Here is a 16896-nt window from a genome sequence, read left to right as displayed (position 1 = left end):
TCTTGCCCTGTCCCCATGAGCAATGACTGTTTAAACACCTTGAAGGGGAATAGATGGTTAAATCCTGAATTCAGGCTCGGTCTAAGCAAACAGAGCTCACTGCCAAACGGATTTCACACTGCAGTTCTGAGTTCACTGCTCAGCATTCATTTGGTTCTAATTCTGTACCTTGGTTAGGGTTGTGTTGGCATTGCATCCTCATATCCCTGCTAATGAGGTAGCAGGACTGATGCAAGCAGAGGACTCCTGTATGGATGTTGGCAGCACCCCAGGGAAGGTACTTTTAGACTCACTGGGGAAGTGCCAGACATCAGGGATTATATATTTGCACTAATGATGCCTCATCATTGGTGAGAGCCAGGACAGGCAGCGAGTTCTTGGTGTAGGCAGGACTCAGTTTGTAGCAGAAAGGCCAAGTCACCTCCAGTGAAGGGAACAAGTTGTCTCCCTAACTGAGAACCAGCTCTTTTATAATTGGGAGTATTAAGTACTTCAGAGAACATTGCTTTGCCCGGGGAAAATCACATCTCCTCAACCCCCTCCTCTCCCTCTGTCCTCTCCTCCTGGACTCGGTAGTGGAGGTCTGGTGCTTCAGGCTGGATGTTGCTGTTATCCAGTGGATGCCCTGAGGACAGCAACATCAGAGGTTCCCAATTCCTCCTTGGAGGAGGGCAGAGGGTGGATATGCTTGTCCAGGACAGATGATGCTGCTCCACATGGGTGTTTGGGGTCAGTGCAGTAGGGGATGCTGAGTGTTCCCTGCCTGTGGCACTGTCATGGGAAGCGTGTGCTGCTGACACAGACCGTGGTGTAACTCCACTGCACACACCTGTGTGACTGGAGAGTCCAGCCCAGTGCACACACACAGGAGTGCAGAATAAATGTGAGTATGACCCAAACAGGGAAAAGCAACCCTGGATATGCCTCATCCACATTGTCCAGTCCTACCCCAAATGCAAACTGCATGGTGTGTCACAAACATCAGCTGCTTTTTTCTTTATTTCACTGTTTTCAGTCCTCGTACAACTACAAATTTAGCACTACTGCTGAAGAAAAAAAAAGAGCAAACTACAGCCATTCATGGGGTAACATAATTTTAAATGTTGTGAGACAGCTGATACTATTAAAAATCATGGCCCTGTTATAGGCTTTCATTATTGATGGCTACTTGAGGAGACATACACTATAAAATATAAAGATAAAAAGTGAAAGGCTATTTAGATAGATGTTCAGCTGAGTGCCTCTAGCATCAAATCAGTGGCACTGGAGAAATGAGAACAGACACACGGCACAGCCTCTGGACTAAATGTGTGCACATTCTGGGTCTGCCAAGGCTTCGCCTGTACAACGTACACTTTAAATCAAAGCAACACTGAAGTCAATATTGATTGTTCTTGGAGATATATTTTACCTTCAGGCACTGCTGTTTCCCAAAGGAGCGTGAGCAAGGACGTAAGTCTCTGTGCAGTGCTGGCTGCTCGTGGACAGGGATCTCCCTGAAATTCTCTGGAAACGATTCCTCCTCTGGAAGTACCCGCTGCTGCTGCTGAGGGACCTCTGCCTGTTCTTCAGGTACTCCCGGTAGTTTTTGGTGAGCAGGGTGTAGAGGAAGGGGTTGATGCAGCTGTTGCTGTAGGTCAGGCAGGTTGTCAAGTAATTAATGTTCTTCATCACCTTGGGAGATAAAGGGAAGGATTCGTAATACTGGAAGAGGAGCTGCCATATCCAGAAAGGCAAGAAGCAAGCCCAGAAGACCAGCACTATGGTGAAGATTAAATAGAGCACCTTCTGGTTGGGCAGCCGCTTGGTCTGCTTGAAGGACGCAGTCTGTGACACCCAGTAAATCTTAGCCAGGCGGATATAAAGGTAGCCAATGATCACCCCCGGGCCCACGATGCTGGTGCCAAAAAGGATGGTGAGATAGACTTTGTAGGACAGCTTGCTCCAGGTGGGCAGGCAGATGCTTTTGTTGTCCCTTTGCACCAGCTGGATCATGATGAGCATGGGGAGGGTGAGCAGCAGTGACACCAGCCAGATCACCACAGCAATGGCCTTGCGGTAGCTCTTGGACCTCTTCACCGTGTCCAGGGGCTTCAGCACAGCAAAGTAGCGCTCCGTGCTCATGACTGTGAGGGTGAAGATGCTGGCGTGCATGGTGAGGAAGTCCAGGCTGAACAGGACACGACAGCCAACGTCCCCAAAGTACCACTTCTGAATGAAGTAGGTGCCGACGATGAAGGGGATGGTGAGGAGGTAGAGCAGGTCGGCCAGCGCCAGGTTGATGATGTAGATGTACATGGAGGCAGAGGAGCGCAGGTAGTGGCACATCACCAGCAGGGTGTAGACGTTGCCTGTCACCCCGACCACGCACATGAGGGAGAGGATGGTCCCGATGGTGCAGATGGCAATCATGTCCTCCGTGGAACCGGCGGCCCACGCGCCGTCCCCGGTGGCATTGGCGGAGGTGTTGGGCCTGATTCTGAACAGGTTGTCCTCACTTGTGTCTGTCACCATGTAGGGGGTGGCAGAGAAGTGGCTCTCCAGCTCGTCAGTTAGGGACATCCTCCTGGGCTTAAATGCCAGAGGCTTTGCTCATGTCACAGGGGTCCGAGGGGCTTCTTTCTGCTCTGAGAAGTGTGGCTGCTGGGAGATGTTGAACCATTTCTTAGCAGGGTCTCATCCAAGGACCATCTGCATTCTCCACTAGAGAAAAGACATCAAAACCAACATATTAGAAATATGCCAGAGCAACACAAAAGATCATGTAGAAGTTACCTGTCTCTGAGCATGCATCTGCACTGTCTGAATGTACCAAAGGTCTTTGGCACTGAGGCCACTCATGTACGGCTTGTGCTCTCATTACAAGAGCCCAGCTGTGAGGTGTGTCCATGGAAAAGAGACAAAAAAGGTTATGTGGATCACTGGAACCACTTACTGCAGTCCTTAATTTGGGGTTGGAGTAAAAAACCATCCTTCCTAAATTAATAACAATGATTTACAGAGCTATCAGCATGATTGCTTAGGCCTCTTTGCTACATTCTTCACTCTGAAGGAGCGGAAGACCCCTAAAAAGGGAAAACAAACTTTAGATTTATCATTTGCAGCCAAATTGTCTGTTCTGTGTTAGTGGTGCACTCCAAGTCCTGTCCAGCATTCCTGCAGTGTTTTCACAGAGCAGCTTCCTTTGAATGAGAAGCTCCTCCTCTGTCCTGCAGTTTCAAGCAGTATTTGAGTGATGGAGGAAAAGGTGCTTTATACAGCAAAGGTTTCCCTGTGGGATTTCTGTGTCTGTAAGCACAGGGCTTTTCATGCTCTCTGTCCAGTGTGACACCAGAGATTTCCGTGTGCCTGTAAACCAGATCTATTTCAGCCAGAGCTGGATGTGACCCTGCCTGAACAGCCTTGAGGTGTGAGGTTGCTCTGCAACGTGCGAGGCAGCTCTGGTTGTGAGAGCCTCTGCTTAGCTCAGACTCAGCGGTGCACAGATCAGGGCTCTGTTGCTTTGAGTTCATTCTAGGCATAGGGAAAAGGAGAGCAAACCTACCTCAGGGAAATGCTGAAGAAGTAGCTAAAATGCCCAGATTTTAAGGCATACCAAAAGCCCGTGCCATCCTAAAGGTCACTGCATACAGAAGTGCATTTGCACTGTGTGTTTCACAGCACTCAGACTGTCTCTTTTTCTTTGGGAAATGCTGAGGGGGAGGGGTGCTGGCAAAGATTCCCCTCTGCCTTGTTCCACTGGGCAGGTTGGATTTGTTTTATCCTGGGAATTTGCAGCTTTTCCCAGTGAGTTAGGTGTCCCTTTGTCTCCTCACCAGCTCTGACTTCTTTGCCTCTTTCCTCCCACTATCTTCTTGGCAGGAGGATTACAGTCCCAGGCCCTCTCCTGCTGCCCTTGTGTCACCCTGACAGTGACCTCTGTGGCACTTGAGGATGGACAATTTTCATCCTCTCCGTGACTTGCCCTCACCTTCTTCCCATTCCCACCTGCTGAGGATGACGGGTGCTACAGAGATCTCATAAAAAACTCTGTATAAGAGAGGACAATCCAGTACAGAGGGAGATTTCCCCTCACTTAGCAGTTGGGATAGAAGCACAAAACAAAGAGAAACACACAGAGCCCGTCTCCCACCCCAGTCCCTTGAGTACAGGCATCCAAGTGGGAGAGATGAGGAGTGGTCAGTGCTCCTTCAGGACAGTGCTGCTCTGGGCTGGTTCCCAGCAGCTTCACCAGCATCAAGATCCACTTCCTGGACCTTGCAACCCCAAATCTTCCTCGTCCTGCTCCTGCTGTGCTGTGCAGTGCCCTCCTGCTGTAGGGCAGGTGTAGCCAGTCTGTCCTGCTCCCTTGCTGTCCCCTTTATCGATGTTGGTGTCTGAGCTGTGCTGGTAGTGAAGGTGTCTCTCACGAAGGAGACGCAGCTGCTCCCGGAGTTGTGGCAGCTCCTCTGCCTCACAATCAGCAGCACCCCCGGTCAGAAATGATCAGCTCTGCATGGGATGCTCCAGCTGAGCCCGGAGCTGGTCCCACACGCAGCTGTTGGCTCAGTGTCAGTGATAGTTCATTTTCAGGAGCGTATTTCCATGGCTCAGGTGCTGCCTCCTTGCACCTGCCTCACTTGGTGTCCCAGGGACTTCTAGCAGATTTGTGCTGTGCTGGTGCCTGTCTGTGCAGTTCCCTGGAGTGACAGCTCCTGCTGGAGAGAGCGGAGCCCACTGCATCTCCCTGCTCTGCTCCTCTTCTGCTGAACCTGCCTTTTGCTCCATTCATAAAATTCCTACAGCACCGATTCCGTTCAGACACTTCACCCATCTCCAGACAGAGCTAGAGGAGAAAAATTAAGCCAAATAGGGAACCCTTGCATCATTTTAAAGTTCCCATCACTGCTGCACTCGTACACAAACACACACTCACCCACATGCACACACAATAGAGAGCTTGTTATTCCAAGCAGCCATTCAAGCACCTCACGGTCCAGGCGATTTCCCCAGCCAATCTTGCCTTTCCCTCTATGATATCATCCCACAGGAGTACCACGCGTATTCACAGCCGTAAACAGAAATTAATTTCTCCTGCTCAAACCTTGCTTTTAAATCCGGCAGATGAAGTTTCCTATGAGAAAGAAAATTTTAAAAATCGATCTACTAGCATCAAAGCTGAAACTTAAAGAAAGAAAAACAGAAAAAGAGGAAAAAAAGAAAGGAGAGAATCCTTCTTCATGGGCAGAGAGTGAGAGATCCCGGTGCTCTGTCGCATCTGGAGTGGCAGGGGCAGGAAGGGAGCGTGCTGCCAAGCCAAGTATGTTTGAAATCTGGGCGCTCTTAATACTCACATTCCCCTCCCTCCACTCGTGCCGGCTATTTTTGCTCCCCGGTGACGTTAGGCATAGCGTGGCTTTGACTGCAGCCAGTGAAGAGCTGTTTAAAGAAGCAGGGTTTGATAACCATGGCTTGTTCAGCTGCCCCCCCCTGCCTGGATGGGGGTGAGAGAGGTTCAGGTTGTTTCATCCCAGGACTGGTGAAAGGCAAAGTACCCTCCGTACACTGCACGGGAGAGGGCAAATTTCCTAAATTCCTAACACTGCCTGAGCAAAACCAGCACAGCTGGGGAAGGAGAGTGGGCCAGGGAGGGTTAAAATCCTGCGGGAGGGTCAAATTCCTGCAGGAGGGTGGGCTGCCCAGGGAAACAGCAGAGCTCCTTGATTTGGAGATCAATTCCAAAGTGAAGCTGAAGTTTATTTGGATTGGATGGCGTATGAAGATATGAATCTGTGTGGTGGTATCACACACCACAGCATCTGAGACAGTGCAGGCTGGCGGTAACGAAATATTACCTGAGTTGTTTGGGGTTTGGATCCATCCTGCATTGCTGTTACTGAGTGCTGCTCCCTCCTCTGCCTCTTTCTCTGGATATTTGTATCACTGCTTCCATGTTCTCAACCTTCCACACTCCTCATTCTGGGTGCCTTGAGGTGCATCTTGTGTCTAAGGTCTTGTGCTCCTGCAGTGGGACCCCAGTTTGGCTCCAGCTGCCCAGGGTGGCTGTGGTAGCACCAGGACACCTCGGTGAGCTCTGGCTGTGCCTGTCCCCACAGTGAGGCAGCTGGTGGGAAAAGCAGGGCCCTGCTCAGGGACAGGCTTTTGAGTGGGGTGAGGGCTTTGCTTAAGAGCAAATCCATGTGGAAGCTGGATTTTACAGTAAAAATAGATCTTATGTTAGCAAGGGCTGGCTGAGAAACCCCAGCCTGAGCACTCTCAAATGTACACGTTTTGCTCTAACACTGCATCTTGTGTTTGGCCCCTAGAAATCTTTGGGAAAGCGTGGCATGGGAGCTGCTTCTCAGGCTGTCTCCTGAGGAAGATCCAACTTCCCATTGCCTGTGTGACCCCGGAGAGCAGAACAGTTTCTGGGTGAGCACTGAGAGTGAAGCCATTGGCAAAGTGCTTTATTTGCCCCCACGGGGAGTGAGAAGGTCATGGATGTGGCAGTGTCCTCCTCCCAGGCAGAGCAGGGACAACCTGCTGCTGGCTTGAATCCCTTTCCTACTGCCTGCATGTGGCCCAAAGGGCTGGGGCTTGCAGGGATGCTGACGTGGGTACCTCTGCTCAACACCTCCAGCATGTGGCAGGTGTGTGCAGGTCTGTCTCCAGGCATTTACACTGGAGCTGCCACACTCCTGTCACTCCTCTGTCCCCAAAGGGCAACTCGGGTTGGTGTTGACCCATCCCAGGAAAAGGAAGGAGTAGTGGGATGGAGGAAGGGTAATCCATCTGGGTAATCCATCAGTTTTCTGGGTCTGTGGATTCCAACTTGATACTTCCTTTGGTGGCACTTAAACCTTTCGAAAAACGTGAAAGTGGTGATTTCATTTATCAGGAAATCTCGGTGCCCACGGGGCTGCCATTAGGGGAAGCTGGGCTCCCATCTGTCTGTGTCCTGCTGCAGCCATTAGAGGAGGTGTCTGGCCAGGGGCAGTGTGGACAGTGTCAGGTTCACAGCCCTGGCTCAGAGGGCTGCTGGTGGTCGTAGTTCTGCTGCTTCTGTTCCTCTTATTTCCTCATCTTTAAAGCAGGGATCTCTGTACTCACTCGTCTCTCAGTGCTCTGAGTTTCAGGGGTTTTAACATTTGTCTGATGCTGTCAGAGCTACAGAGACAGGGGTGGCAGCCCCAGTGATCTTGTGTAACAGGAGTAGGAGCTGCACAGTCAGTGCTGGGTGAAGATAGGAGTCCTCTAAAATGTGAAACAGGTCTGCTTAATAATTCAGACAACATCCACTGCTACAGGGCTGGAGTTCTGCGCAGGAGCCTTCTGAAGTTACTGCACAGGCAATAACCATAATTATTCTATTAAATACAGGGCAAAAGAGACTCTTTCTCTCCTTTGATGTGAGGACTTATGCCAGTGCTATGGGAATTTAATTGTGTTTCGTTACTCATTCAAACCTCATGGAAACAGTAAAATTCCTGGTGTGTCAAACTGAGCTGTGCCCCACCAGCTGTGCCCCCATCAGCTGCCTGCTGCCTTCCCAGGTCTCTGCAGGGCCCTTTGGCATATTCCACTTTTACTGGGGCAGTTTTGTGTCCACATTTGCCAGCAGCCAAGGGCTTCCTTCTGCCCCAAGCTGGACATATAAGTTTGTCTAGGTACCACATTTTAAAAATCTACTAAGTGCTGCTCCCTCCTTCTACAGAAAAATGTGTACAGATGCAGCCAGAATTGATAAAAGAGAAGAATCTCATGAATGTGTCTGCATTCTTGGTCTGGGTCAGGTCTAGAAACGTGCAGGCTCAGGATAAGATGTGATTCCTGTTTGCCTGACTTGGTTTACTCATCTCCAGGCGCTGTAACACCCACAAAGCAGTCACAGCACAACTTCCGTCTCTGGAGTCTCCACTGCCAATGTTCCCGTGGTCACACAGAAATTCCAATTAGCTCCTGAGAAGCTGCCCTGACTTTGGGATCAGCCCAGAGGAGAACAAGGATTTGCAGCATCGTGCTGAGCTCAAGTCCTCCTGAAGCTGTGCTGGTGGCCAGGAACACACAGGAATGGCAGCAGCTCCTGAGGAAGAGCATTGGTGAGACCTGGCAGCCCCTGATCGCCTCTTGTTCCTAGGAAAGTTGCATTTCAATCCCTCTGTTCCAACACTCATGGTCTTGGACACATGCAAATGTGATATTTAAATTCCCAGCTGGCCCCCAGTTGCTTTCTCCACTCTTCCCACTGTCTGTCCCCACTGGTGAAGGAGCCACCCAAACTCAGCCAACGCATTTGGAGACTTCCCTGAGGGTTTTTTTGCATGTTGGTCTTCTTTCTTCCTGTTTTTTTTTGCAATATGAGACTCCAGTTGTCCTTCTGGAGTTGGTATGGTTTCGCACTTGGCTGCTTTGTCTGGAAGTGAAACTCTGGGGGCTGAAATCTCCAGTTTGCTTTCCCTCCTCCAGGATCCCTTACACAGATCTGGGATTTACAGCTGCTCTGCTTTCCCCCTGCACAGTGGGAATTCCATGGACAGTTCAAGGTGTGGTGCTGAAAGGGGATGGAGAGGGTCAGTCCCAGGTTGTTGGTCACCATGTCTGTGGCTTTCCTGGCCCAAGGAGTGTCACTGTCCAGGGCAGGGGATGCAACCCAGATATTCCCACTTCACTGTAGCAGGGATGCTCTGCAGAATCCCACAGATCACCTCTGCTCTTGCACAAGTTACAGTTTCTGGACTCCTATGAGATCCAAATCTTGCTGTAGGGTGCTGGGAGGTGCTCTGGGGTCCATATGAGAGCGTGGTGGGGCACAGGGGGCCAAACTGCACCCCCAGACTGGTGTGGTCAAGGGCTGGTCCCCCTTTGAGGTTGAGGTCCCTGCTTTCCCAGGGAGCTGTGTGAGGGGGCTCATTCCATGCCCATCAGGGATGGGGTGAGTTGGGGTGAGAGGAGGCACTTTGTGAGGCGATGGTGGGACAGGGAGCAGCAAGGCTGAGCTGCCTCAGTGCTCCCCAAGGCCCTGCACAGCTGGGAGTGGGGAGGGACCACAGCTCATTCCTGGGGAGGGCAGGTACAGGGGCAGCTCAGGGAACTTCTGTTGTGGGTGTTCTCCTCTGCCCCAGTTGTCCCATCCCACCCAGAGGACTCCAGGCTGGGGTTAGGGTGGATACTCTTGGCAGACAAACCCTGTTAGGACTGGATGTGATTCCACCTCTGCAGCTGATCTGACTCCAGCCCCGAGCTCTGCACAGCAGGCAGGATGGCATTTGTTTTCCTGTGTGACATGCATGAGTGGGCTCACTTGGCCCCTGTTTGTGCAGCCTCAGCATTTGCAGAGAGGTCTGAGTCTCTGCAGATCTTCTGGTGCCAGCCTTGGGGCCAGGAGCACTTGCAGGGCTGTGCCAGGGACCCCAGGAGTTTGTGTTTTCAGAAACTTTCCCCCAAATGGATTACACTGATGTGCAAACTTTAAAACTCCTTTATTCTGCTCTTTTTTTTTTTCCCCTCCTGACCAATCTCTCAGGTCTTCCACCACCACTAAAAATTCTCACACAACTGCTCCAGTCCTGGATCTGAGATGTCAGGAAAAGACCAAGCATCCAGGAGCTGCTGAGAAGTTTCCCTCACTTCTTCTCCACTGCTGTAGGGCTGTTCTTTGGGGTTTTTGGCAGAGGCCAGAGACAAGGATGCTGAAATCTTTGCTAATGAGCCTGTGCCTTGCACAAGTATAGAGAGCCATGACTAGCAGTGAGTGGTTTTATATCTCCCAGCAGTGATTAACATGTCTGCTTATGGATTTGTCACAGTCAAACACATCCCCAGCCAGGTGCTGCTGTCTGTGGTGGCAGAGTGGGTCCTGCCTGTGATGGCTGTGCTGTCATAAGCCTGGCTTAGCCTCAGGTGGTTTTAGGAGAGGTTTGAGCAGGGCTAAAGCTCTTTTATAGCTGGGTGCTGCTAATTCACGTTTGCTGGTGGCTTTCTGGCAGCCTTTTGCATCCTACAGTGTGGCCAGCGTGGCACAGCTGCCTCATTAAACTTCAAATCAAGCCATGCTGCCAGGTACTCCACGATTTTGCTGGGACAGTTGCCCTCTCAGTCTGCACAGCTCCATTCACTCTTTTATTTGCAAGGTCTGAGATGTGCTGTTTGGTCTTCTTCATCCTTTGACCTCCCCACCTTCTCCTCAGTTCCTGGAAGACCTGCAGTGAATGTAATCATCTGGGGGAAGGCAGGCAGGTTGTGGGAGGCAGAAGAGGTCATTGCTTCCCTCCATCTGCTGAGAAAAGCTTCCCTCTCACAAATGTCTGTTGGGGAACCTCCTCAGGAACAGGATTTGGCCTGGGTAATATGTCACATTTTCCTCTCTGTCAGTTCAAACCTGATCATGTCTTTGGCAATAGTTTGTGAGTGCTGGGATAAGGGTCACAGACAAATGTTACTGAATTTTCTTTATCACAAAGAATTTGAGACCAACAACAACAACAAAAAAAAATCGCAGCAGAAGTCTCCTGGAAATCCTTCAAATCATCAGGAAAGCCATGGGGAGTACAGACAAACTGAGACACACCTTCCATGGGCCAGAAGCTGATGCTACACTAGAAACAAAAGCCTCTTTGCCGTTATTTTCTATCCCAAATATCCTGAGCAGCTCCATGCTCTGATCAGCCCGGTGCTGGCCACACCATTCCTTGGCAGTTTGGTTCCCTGTCCTCAGCCTCTCCTCATCTCCAGTGCCCTGTTCTCTCCTGGGACACTGTTCTGTATTTCTCACTCTGGTTCCTCATAGCTGGGAATTAGAAGATTTAGGAAAGTGCTCTGGGGCCAGAAGACTTATAGGGGAAAAAAACCAGGCTCCCATAATTTCCAGCTAAAGCTCCTGCTGCTGATCCCAGGTGTTTTCTCAGCGTGGAGGGCAGCACACATCCTCATCCCGGCAGCAAAGGTTTCTGCTGGAGCTCTCAAAACCCTCTCACAGGAGACAAGAGGCAAGAGATGAAGTGTGAAAAGTTGTCTGGCAGTGCATAAAGAGCAGCAAATGTCACCGCACTGAGTTGATGCCACTGTGGACCCAGTGGTGGCATTTGCCATCCTGCACACCGTGGGGTAGAGCTGGGAGGAGCTGGGGATGGTGACAGCTGGTGCTGGTGTGGGTCACCCCTCTGGAGCAGCAGGTGATAATTCAAATGCTCCTTTAAAAAGCTGCTTTTCTACAGTAAATTGCACTCCCACAGAATACGTGTCCTTGCTTACTCTGATGGGTAATTTCCATTCCCAGTGGTGATGGCTCAGTGCTGACTTCTAGTGCCTGTCTTCACTTCGCTAAGGAGACAGTAAAGGAGACAGTAAAGTGCTTTTTTCCCCCCTTGTGGCAGCGTCACCAAACTGAGCCAGAGTCCTCCTGATGCCGTGTCAGCCTCTCTGGGGCTGCAGCCCCTTTCTGCTCCTCACAGTGTCCCCTCGACTCTTTTAGGGCATCCGAAGCATCCAGCCCCTGCCAGCATGTGGTGCCAGGGACAGTTTGGGGGTCACCAAGCAGGGGCAGGGCTGTGCCCCCCTCCATAAGCTGTACAAAATGGATGTCCCAGGCCATGAGCAGCCCCAGCTGATCCAGCTGTCTGTGCCCTGGCCAGGATTTGTGCCCCGTGGCTCAGTCTGTGGCGTGTGCGGCCATCACAGTCACACAGGAAGGGTCAGGCTGGAAGGGGCCACCGTGGCTCATCTGGTGCCACCTCTGCTCCAGCAAGGCCATCCCAGAGCACAGGGCACAGGACTGTGTCCAGGTTCTGGAATTTCTCTAGTGAGGGAGACTCCACAGCCTCTCTGGGCAATCCAGTGCTCGGTCACTGCACTGGGAATTTCTTCCTCAAGTCCAAGTGAGGTTTCTGCCTGTTCCTCTTGTCCCATTGCTGGAGCCCACAGAGCAGAGCCTGGTCCCTGCTCTGAGCCCTCCCTGCAGACACTGACAGACAGAGATGAGGTCCCCAGGTCCCCTCGGTCTTCTCTTCTTGAGGCTGAGTTGATGGAGGTGTTCCTGCCATCCCATGAGGGTGGTGGCACTGGGTACCAATCTGTGGTTAGAGAGGGCTGCAGGACAGGCTGGGTCACCTGCTGGATGGGTGATTCGGGTCAGATAAATCCTTGCTTCTCCTCAAAATCCAGCAGCTGAGTCTCTCTCCTCAGGGATTTGCTCATGAACCTCCTGTACCCCGTGCACTGCTGCGAGCTCCCTGCCAAGGCAGGTGGGAACAGCTCTCTGTAGAGGCCTTGAAAAAGAAAGCTTTTGAGCTAAAAGCATAGCCAAAAATGACAGGTGCTACTTAAAAGACTCAAAAGTATGTGCCAGTTTTTAAATGAAGTATTTTGCCCTCCATGGGTTGCTTCCTGGGATGAAGAACAGGGAGCAGATGCCTCATCTGTGCCAGTCAGACAGTCCCTATCTGCAGGGACATCTGTGTCACCAGCACAAGGTCTGGGCAGCAGCAAAGGACCCTGCAGGGCACAGGGCAGGTAGCTGGGCAGTGTTTGTTCCTCTGTTGGCGCTTTGGATGTAGGAACAGGCTGCAGGATGTTGGCAGAAGCGAGCAGTGGATGCGGCACTTCACCTGTGCCACACTCCCTTGGGGTTTCTTTCATTTCCCTTCTCCCAGGGTGCAGCACTCCCCTGCCCACTGTCCCTTCCCACCATTGTTTGCTCCTGCATTTTGAAAACCCTCCCTGGAGGGATGTGGCCGCTGGCATTCTGTGTCAGAGGGAAATTACCCTGGAAATGGCTCTAATGTAGAATAAGTGGCTTAATTCCCCGGTCCAAAGCCGTGGGAAGACTGAGCAGGTGCCTGGTTCCACAGCTGGAAAGCAGGTTTGGTTGTCTCAAAATGCTTTTCTTTTTGCCTTGGTTTGGTCCAAAGTAACACTTTGCTTATTGGAGGCTTTTTTGTTTCCAGGTGCTGCCCCACTGAATGGGAAGGGGCTGCTCGCAGCAGATGGGGGGACCGAGGGTGGGCTTGGGGTTGCTCACCCCAGCACTGGTGTGAGAAGGGGGTGCAGACAAGCCTGTGAAACTGCCCATTTGCAGCCCAAGCAATGCCCCTCTGCCCCTGTCAGACTGCCTGGTCTGGGGTAACTCAGTTTGTCTTCAGTTTGCACCACTGTGGTGGCCGAGGCCACACCGAGGGAAACGCCCGACCTGCCCCAGCTGTGCTGCTCCCACCCTGCCTCCCTTCCTGCTCTCATCCATGCTGAGCTGCTCTGACAGTGCCCTCTGGCACCATGAGATCATTTCCCTCTTATTCCTCAAGCACTTGGTACCATTCAAAGCTCCTCTCACCTCGCTCTGCAAGTGGACACAGCACCTTGCCCCACTTGGACTCACTGCAAATATTTTATTCTCTCTGCTGATTTCCCAGCCATGGCACAGAAAAACCTGCGGCAGCAGCCACAAAAAATCACCACGAAGATGTTGCATGAAAGTCACCATGACGCTGCAGAATAAAATACCCTGGTGGTTTCAGAAAATATTTATTGTACCAGTGCTGCACACTTGGAGGTCTTGTAAAATGTTAAAATTTGAAACAGATTGTTCCCAGTGGGCTGGGATCTGCCTTTGCAGTGTGCCATGGCCTTTGGGTGCTGCACAGGGTGGAAGATAGGGAGGGGTTTGGGTTTTGGAAGGGGTGTCAAAGCTGTTTTGTTGGTGAGCCAAAGGGAGCAGCATCCCTCATTTTCCATATTGGTCAAAATGTACAAACACCTGTATCAATGAAAAAACACCCCAAAGGATAAAAAAACCCCACTCAGTGCAGAAATCAGCAGTAGATTGAAATTCTGTTCTGTGTCTCCAGACCCTGAGCACGTCACCTCTGGATTCCCTTCAGGGTGCTGTGGGATGCAGCTTTTGACCCCACGACTGAGCTGTTGTCTCTGGAAGTGGCTGTTCCAGCTGTACTGGCTTTCTGCTGTTTAATCCTCCTGTTTTGCATCCTGTCTCACGCTGCAGCATCCCAGGGCTGTGCAGATGAAGAGATTCAAGTGAACTCAGTGCATCATTTCACGTGCTTACACACCATGGCTGTGCTCAAAGCCACCCTGACTCCACTGTGAAGGCTGCTCCATGTGTGAGCAGGGAGGGAATGTTGCCTCTGAAGTGCGTGCTCGGAGCTGCAGGGAGCCTTCCCACACTTCTTTTGGGCTCAGAGCGCTTCAGGCTGGTCTGATCCCCTCCTGAGCCCCTGGCAGAGGGGAGCCTGTCTCATCCCTGCCACCACAATTCCTTGCTAGCCCACACCCTGTCTATTCCCGTGTTGGCAGCACTATTTTTAGCAGGGCTAAAAAGCCAGCACTGTCTTCAGCAGGCTGTTTGGAATAAGATGGTTCTCCAGGCTGGGGCAGCGAAGGTGAGAAACACAAGCCAGGCTCAGGGGCTGGCAGGGTGCCTTGAAGCACTTCCCACTTGCAATTCGGCTGTGTCCAACACAAATGAGAGAGGCTGGGCACCTGCTGCACGAGAGGATGGTTGTTGTGAGCCTTTAAACACCTCCAGCGTGAAGTGCAAGCAAAACATTCAAGGATTTGAGTGGCTTGAAGCTCCTTTTGCCAGCCTGCATTAGCAGTGCGTGACTCAATTTGGCAATGACTGCAATTAGATATCCCACAACTTTTTGCAAAGAGGCTCTGGGTGACCTGTGCTGACCTTGGCTGAGTTCCTGTCCCCTTGGGACATTATCCAAGTGATGGTCTAGGACTCTGTGCCAGTGCAACATCTGGCTGTGCCTCCTCCTCGCAGCACAGCAACAAGAAATCCCTCGGCTGTGCACAGAAAGCAACGGGAGCTGACAGCCCTTCACTGGGGCAGAAGGGAAGGGCAGAGTTTTGCTACCTGTGCCACATCTGCCCAGCGGTTTGAAGCATTTCTCCTTCAAATTGTCATTGCCAGACCCTCCCACGAGCTGGCCCTGCCATGGCTGTGCCTCGGCAGCCCCACAGCCATGCCCGGGGCACGGTGCAGGCACCCACCTGGCCCTTCCATGGCCTCGCATTGATTACACTGCAAGGGGCTCTCATGGTCTGTGTGAGCACAGAGGAGCCTTTGCTGCTGGAGCCCTGCTGGGAGTGCAGCCCTAGCTGGGAGACTCAGGCATTATCAGGATCAAGAAGCAAACAAGTTTGATGTTTCAGTTGGACTTTATCTTCCCCCTCCAGAATCTCTCTGCATCATCAGCAAACTTTGCCACTTTTGCCTTCATTCCTTTTTTTGGCCTGCTCACTTAGGAAGGTGCTGGATGGACACCACAGGTGATCATGTCGTCTGAAAATTGGCCATTTACCCCCACACTTTGTTTCTTAACTTTTAACCAGTTATTTGTCTGATGACCTCTGCTCTTGGCTTGTGGAAGATGGAGGACCTTGCTGACTGTCAACAATCCAAACAAACTGCTGGGATTATATTTCTACACCCTCATGGGCTCCTTGAGAGAGCTCCAGTCTATTCCTGAGGCAGAGCTTTTCTTTTAAGCATCTGAGTTTCCTTTTCCCCACTCTGTTTATTCAAGTGCCTGTTCACTCTCTTTACTGCAGCTTCTCCTAAATCACCATCCCTACTGCTCCATAGTCCCTCTACTCATCACTGAAACCTTCTTTGGAAAACTGGCATCACATTCACCACTTTCTAGTTACTCACTACACAGAACTTGAAGCAAGAAGCAACACCCCACAGTTAAAGCTGAAGCTGTTTCATCTCTGGGTTTCTTCATAGCTTTTGGGTGAATGCAGTTCTGGCATCCTTGAAATAAGCTCAGACAGCAGGAGAGCTCACAGTCAGGTGTATTTATTTTATTTAATTGATTTTCTGGCCTTTAACTCACGGTGTAAAAAGAAATCTATGTTTTAAGGCATGTGGTGCTTACACTGAGTTAAGAATACTTGGACTGGAAATGTTGCTTTTAAAAAACCATTTGAAGGTATCAAGTCTGGACTGCTGACCCCAGGTCCTTTCAGAAGGGATAAAGGAGCTGTTAAATGCACCAGAGAGCATTTTGTGACATCTGCAGGTCTTAATACATAACCCCTGGTGTTTCCTGGAAGGATTTAGAAAGAAAAGGAACAATGAACAGGAAGAAAAATGATAATAAAAATAATCTTTCTGTGGTACAGAACAAATTCTTCCGTGCAAGGGCTGGTTGTGCCCTGGCTCTTGCTGTTCCAGACTGCCTTCACAGCTCCCTCTGATCATAGATCTTGTCATGAATCTGAGTGTTTCAGTGTTTTTACACATCCCTAGAGGCATTTTCTGTCAATTTTGCACACATGAGTCTGGAAAATAAGTCACCATGGGGAATGTCAATGCAAGTTGGTGTGTTTAAGCTGAGGGAGCTTGGGGAGCTGTTTGCTCAGGCCTAAGAGCATCCAGTATCCCACCAGGGTGGCCAACCTTCCCCTTCTTTCCTGTTTAGCAGCGTCCAGCTGGAGGGAAGACAGCTCCAGCCTGGTCCTTCAGCGGGTCCCTGTGCTGAGAAATCCCTTCTTCTTTGTGTCCCTGCAGGGAAGTTGTTTTGCACAAAGAAGCAATCCTCTTTTTCCTGTGCAGTCTCTACCTGTTTCCAGGTGATTATCTGGTATGTGCAGCCTTCTGAATGCTAAAGTGCTTCAGCCTCTCCCTTCTGAGTCATCTTTCTGCTTCAGGCTTTCTGCATTTGTCATTTCTGCTCATCAGTATTTTCTCATTCTCTTCTTTCAGGGTAAGATAAAGTTGACCCCATGGTTTTTCTTCTGATCCATCTCATGTAAAAGTGCAGCCCTCCATGTCCTGCTCAGACTGTGACAAAGCAGATCAAAATGCAGGGGATGCTGGTTATGTCAGGGATGCCTGGATTTGGGATTTAAAGCTGGCAGGCTGTTCATGCCCTTGATCTGAGAGCAAACCTG

The 16896-nt window shown here is 50.9% G+C and overlaps 1 protein-coding gene across 1 annotated transcript; it reads right to left on the bottom strand.

Annotated features, from left to right (window-relative positions):
• Positions 1–981: 981 nt before the first annotated feature.
• Positions 982–7314, bottom strand: UTS2R (urotensin 2 receptor). The gene is made up of 2 exons (XM_032129402.1): positions 5084–7314; positions 982–2703 (listed from the first exon to the last, which is right to left on the bottom strand). Exon 2 carries the CDS (start codon positions 2560–2562, stop codon positions 1414–1416), a length of 1149 nt encoding a protein of 382 aa, XP_031985293.1. The 5' UTR covers positions 2563–2703; positions 5084–7314; the 3' UTR covers positions 982–1413.
• Between the last annotated feature and the right edge of the window lie 9582 nt (positions 7315–16896).

The sequence above is a fragment of the Corvus moneduloides genome, chromosome 19 (genome assembly GCF_009650955.1).
Source record: "Corvus moneduloides isolate bCorMon1 chromosome 19, bCorMon1.pri, whole genome shotgun sequence".
Classification (NCBI taxonomy): domain Eukaryota; kingdom Metazoa; phylum Chordata; class Aves; order Passeriformes; family Corvidae; genus Corvus; species Corvus moneduloides.
Note: the sequence above shows the minus strand (reverse complement) of the source record. Positions and strands in the feature narration are given on the sequence as shown.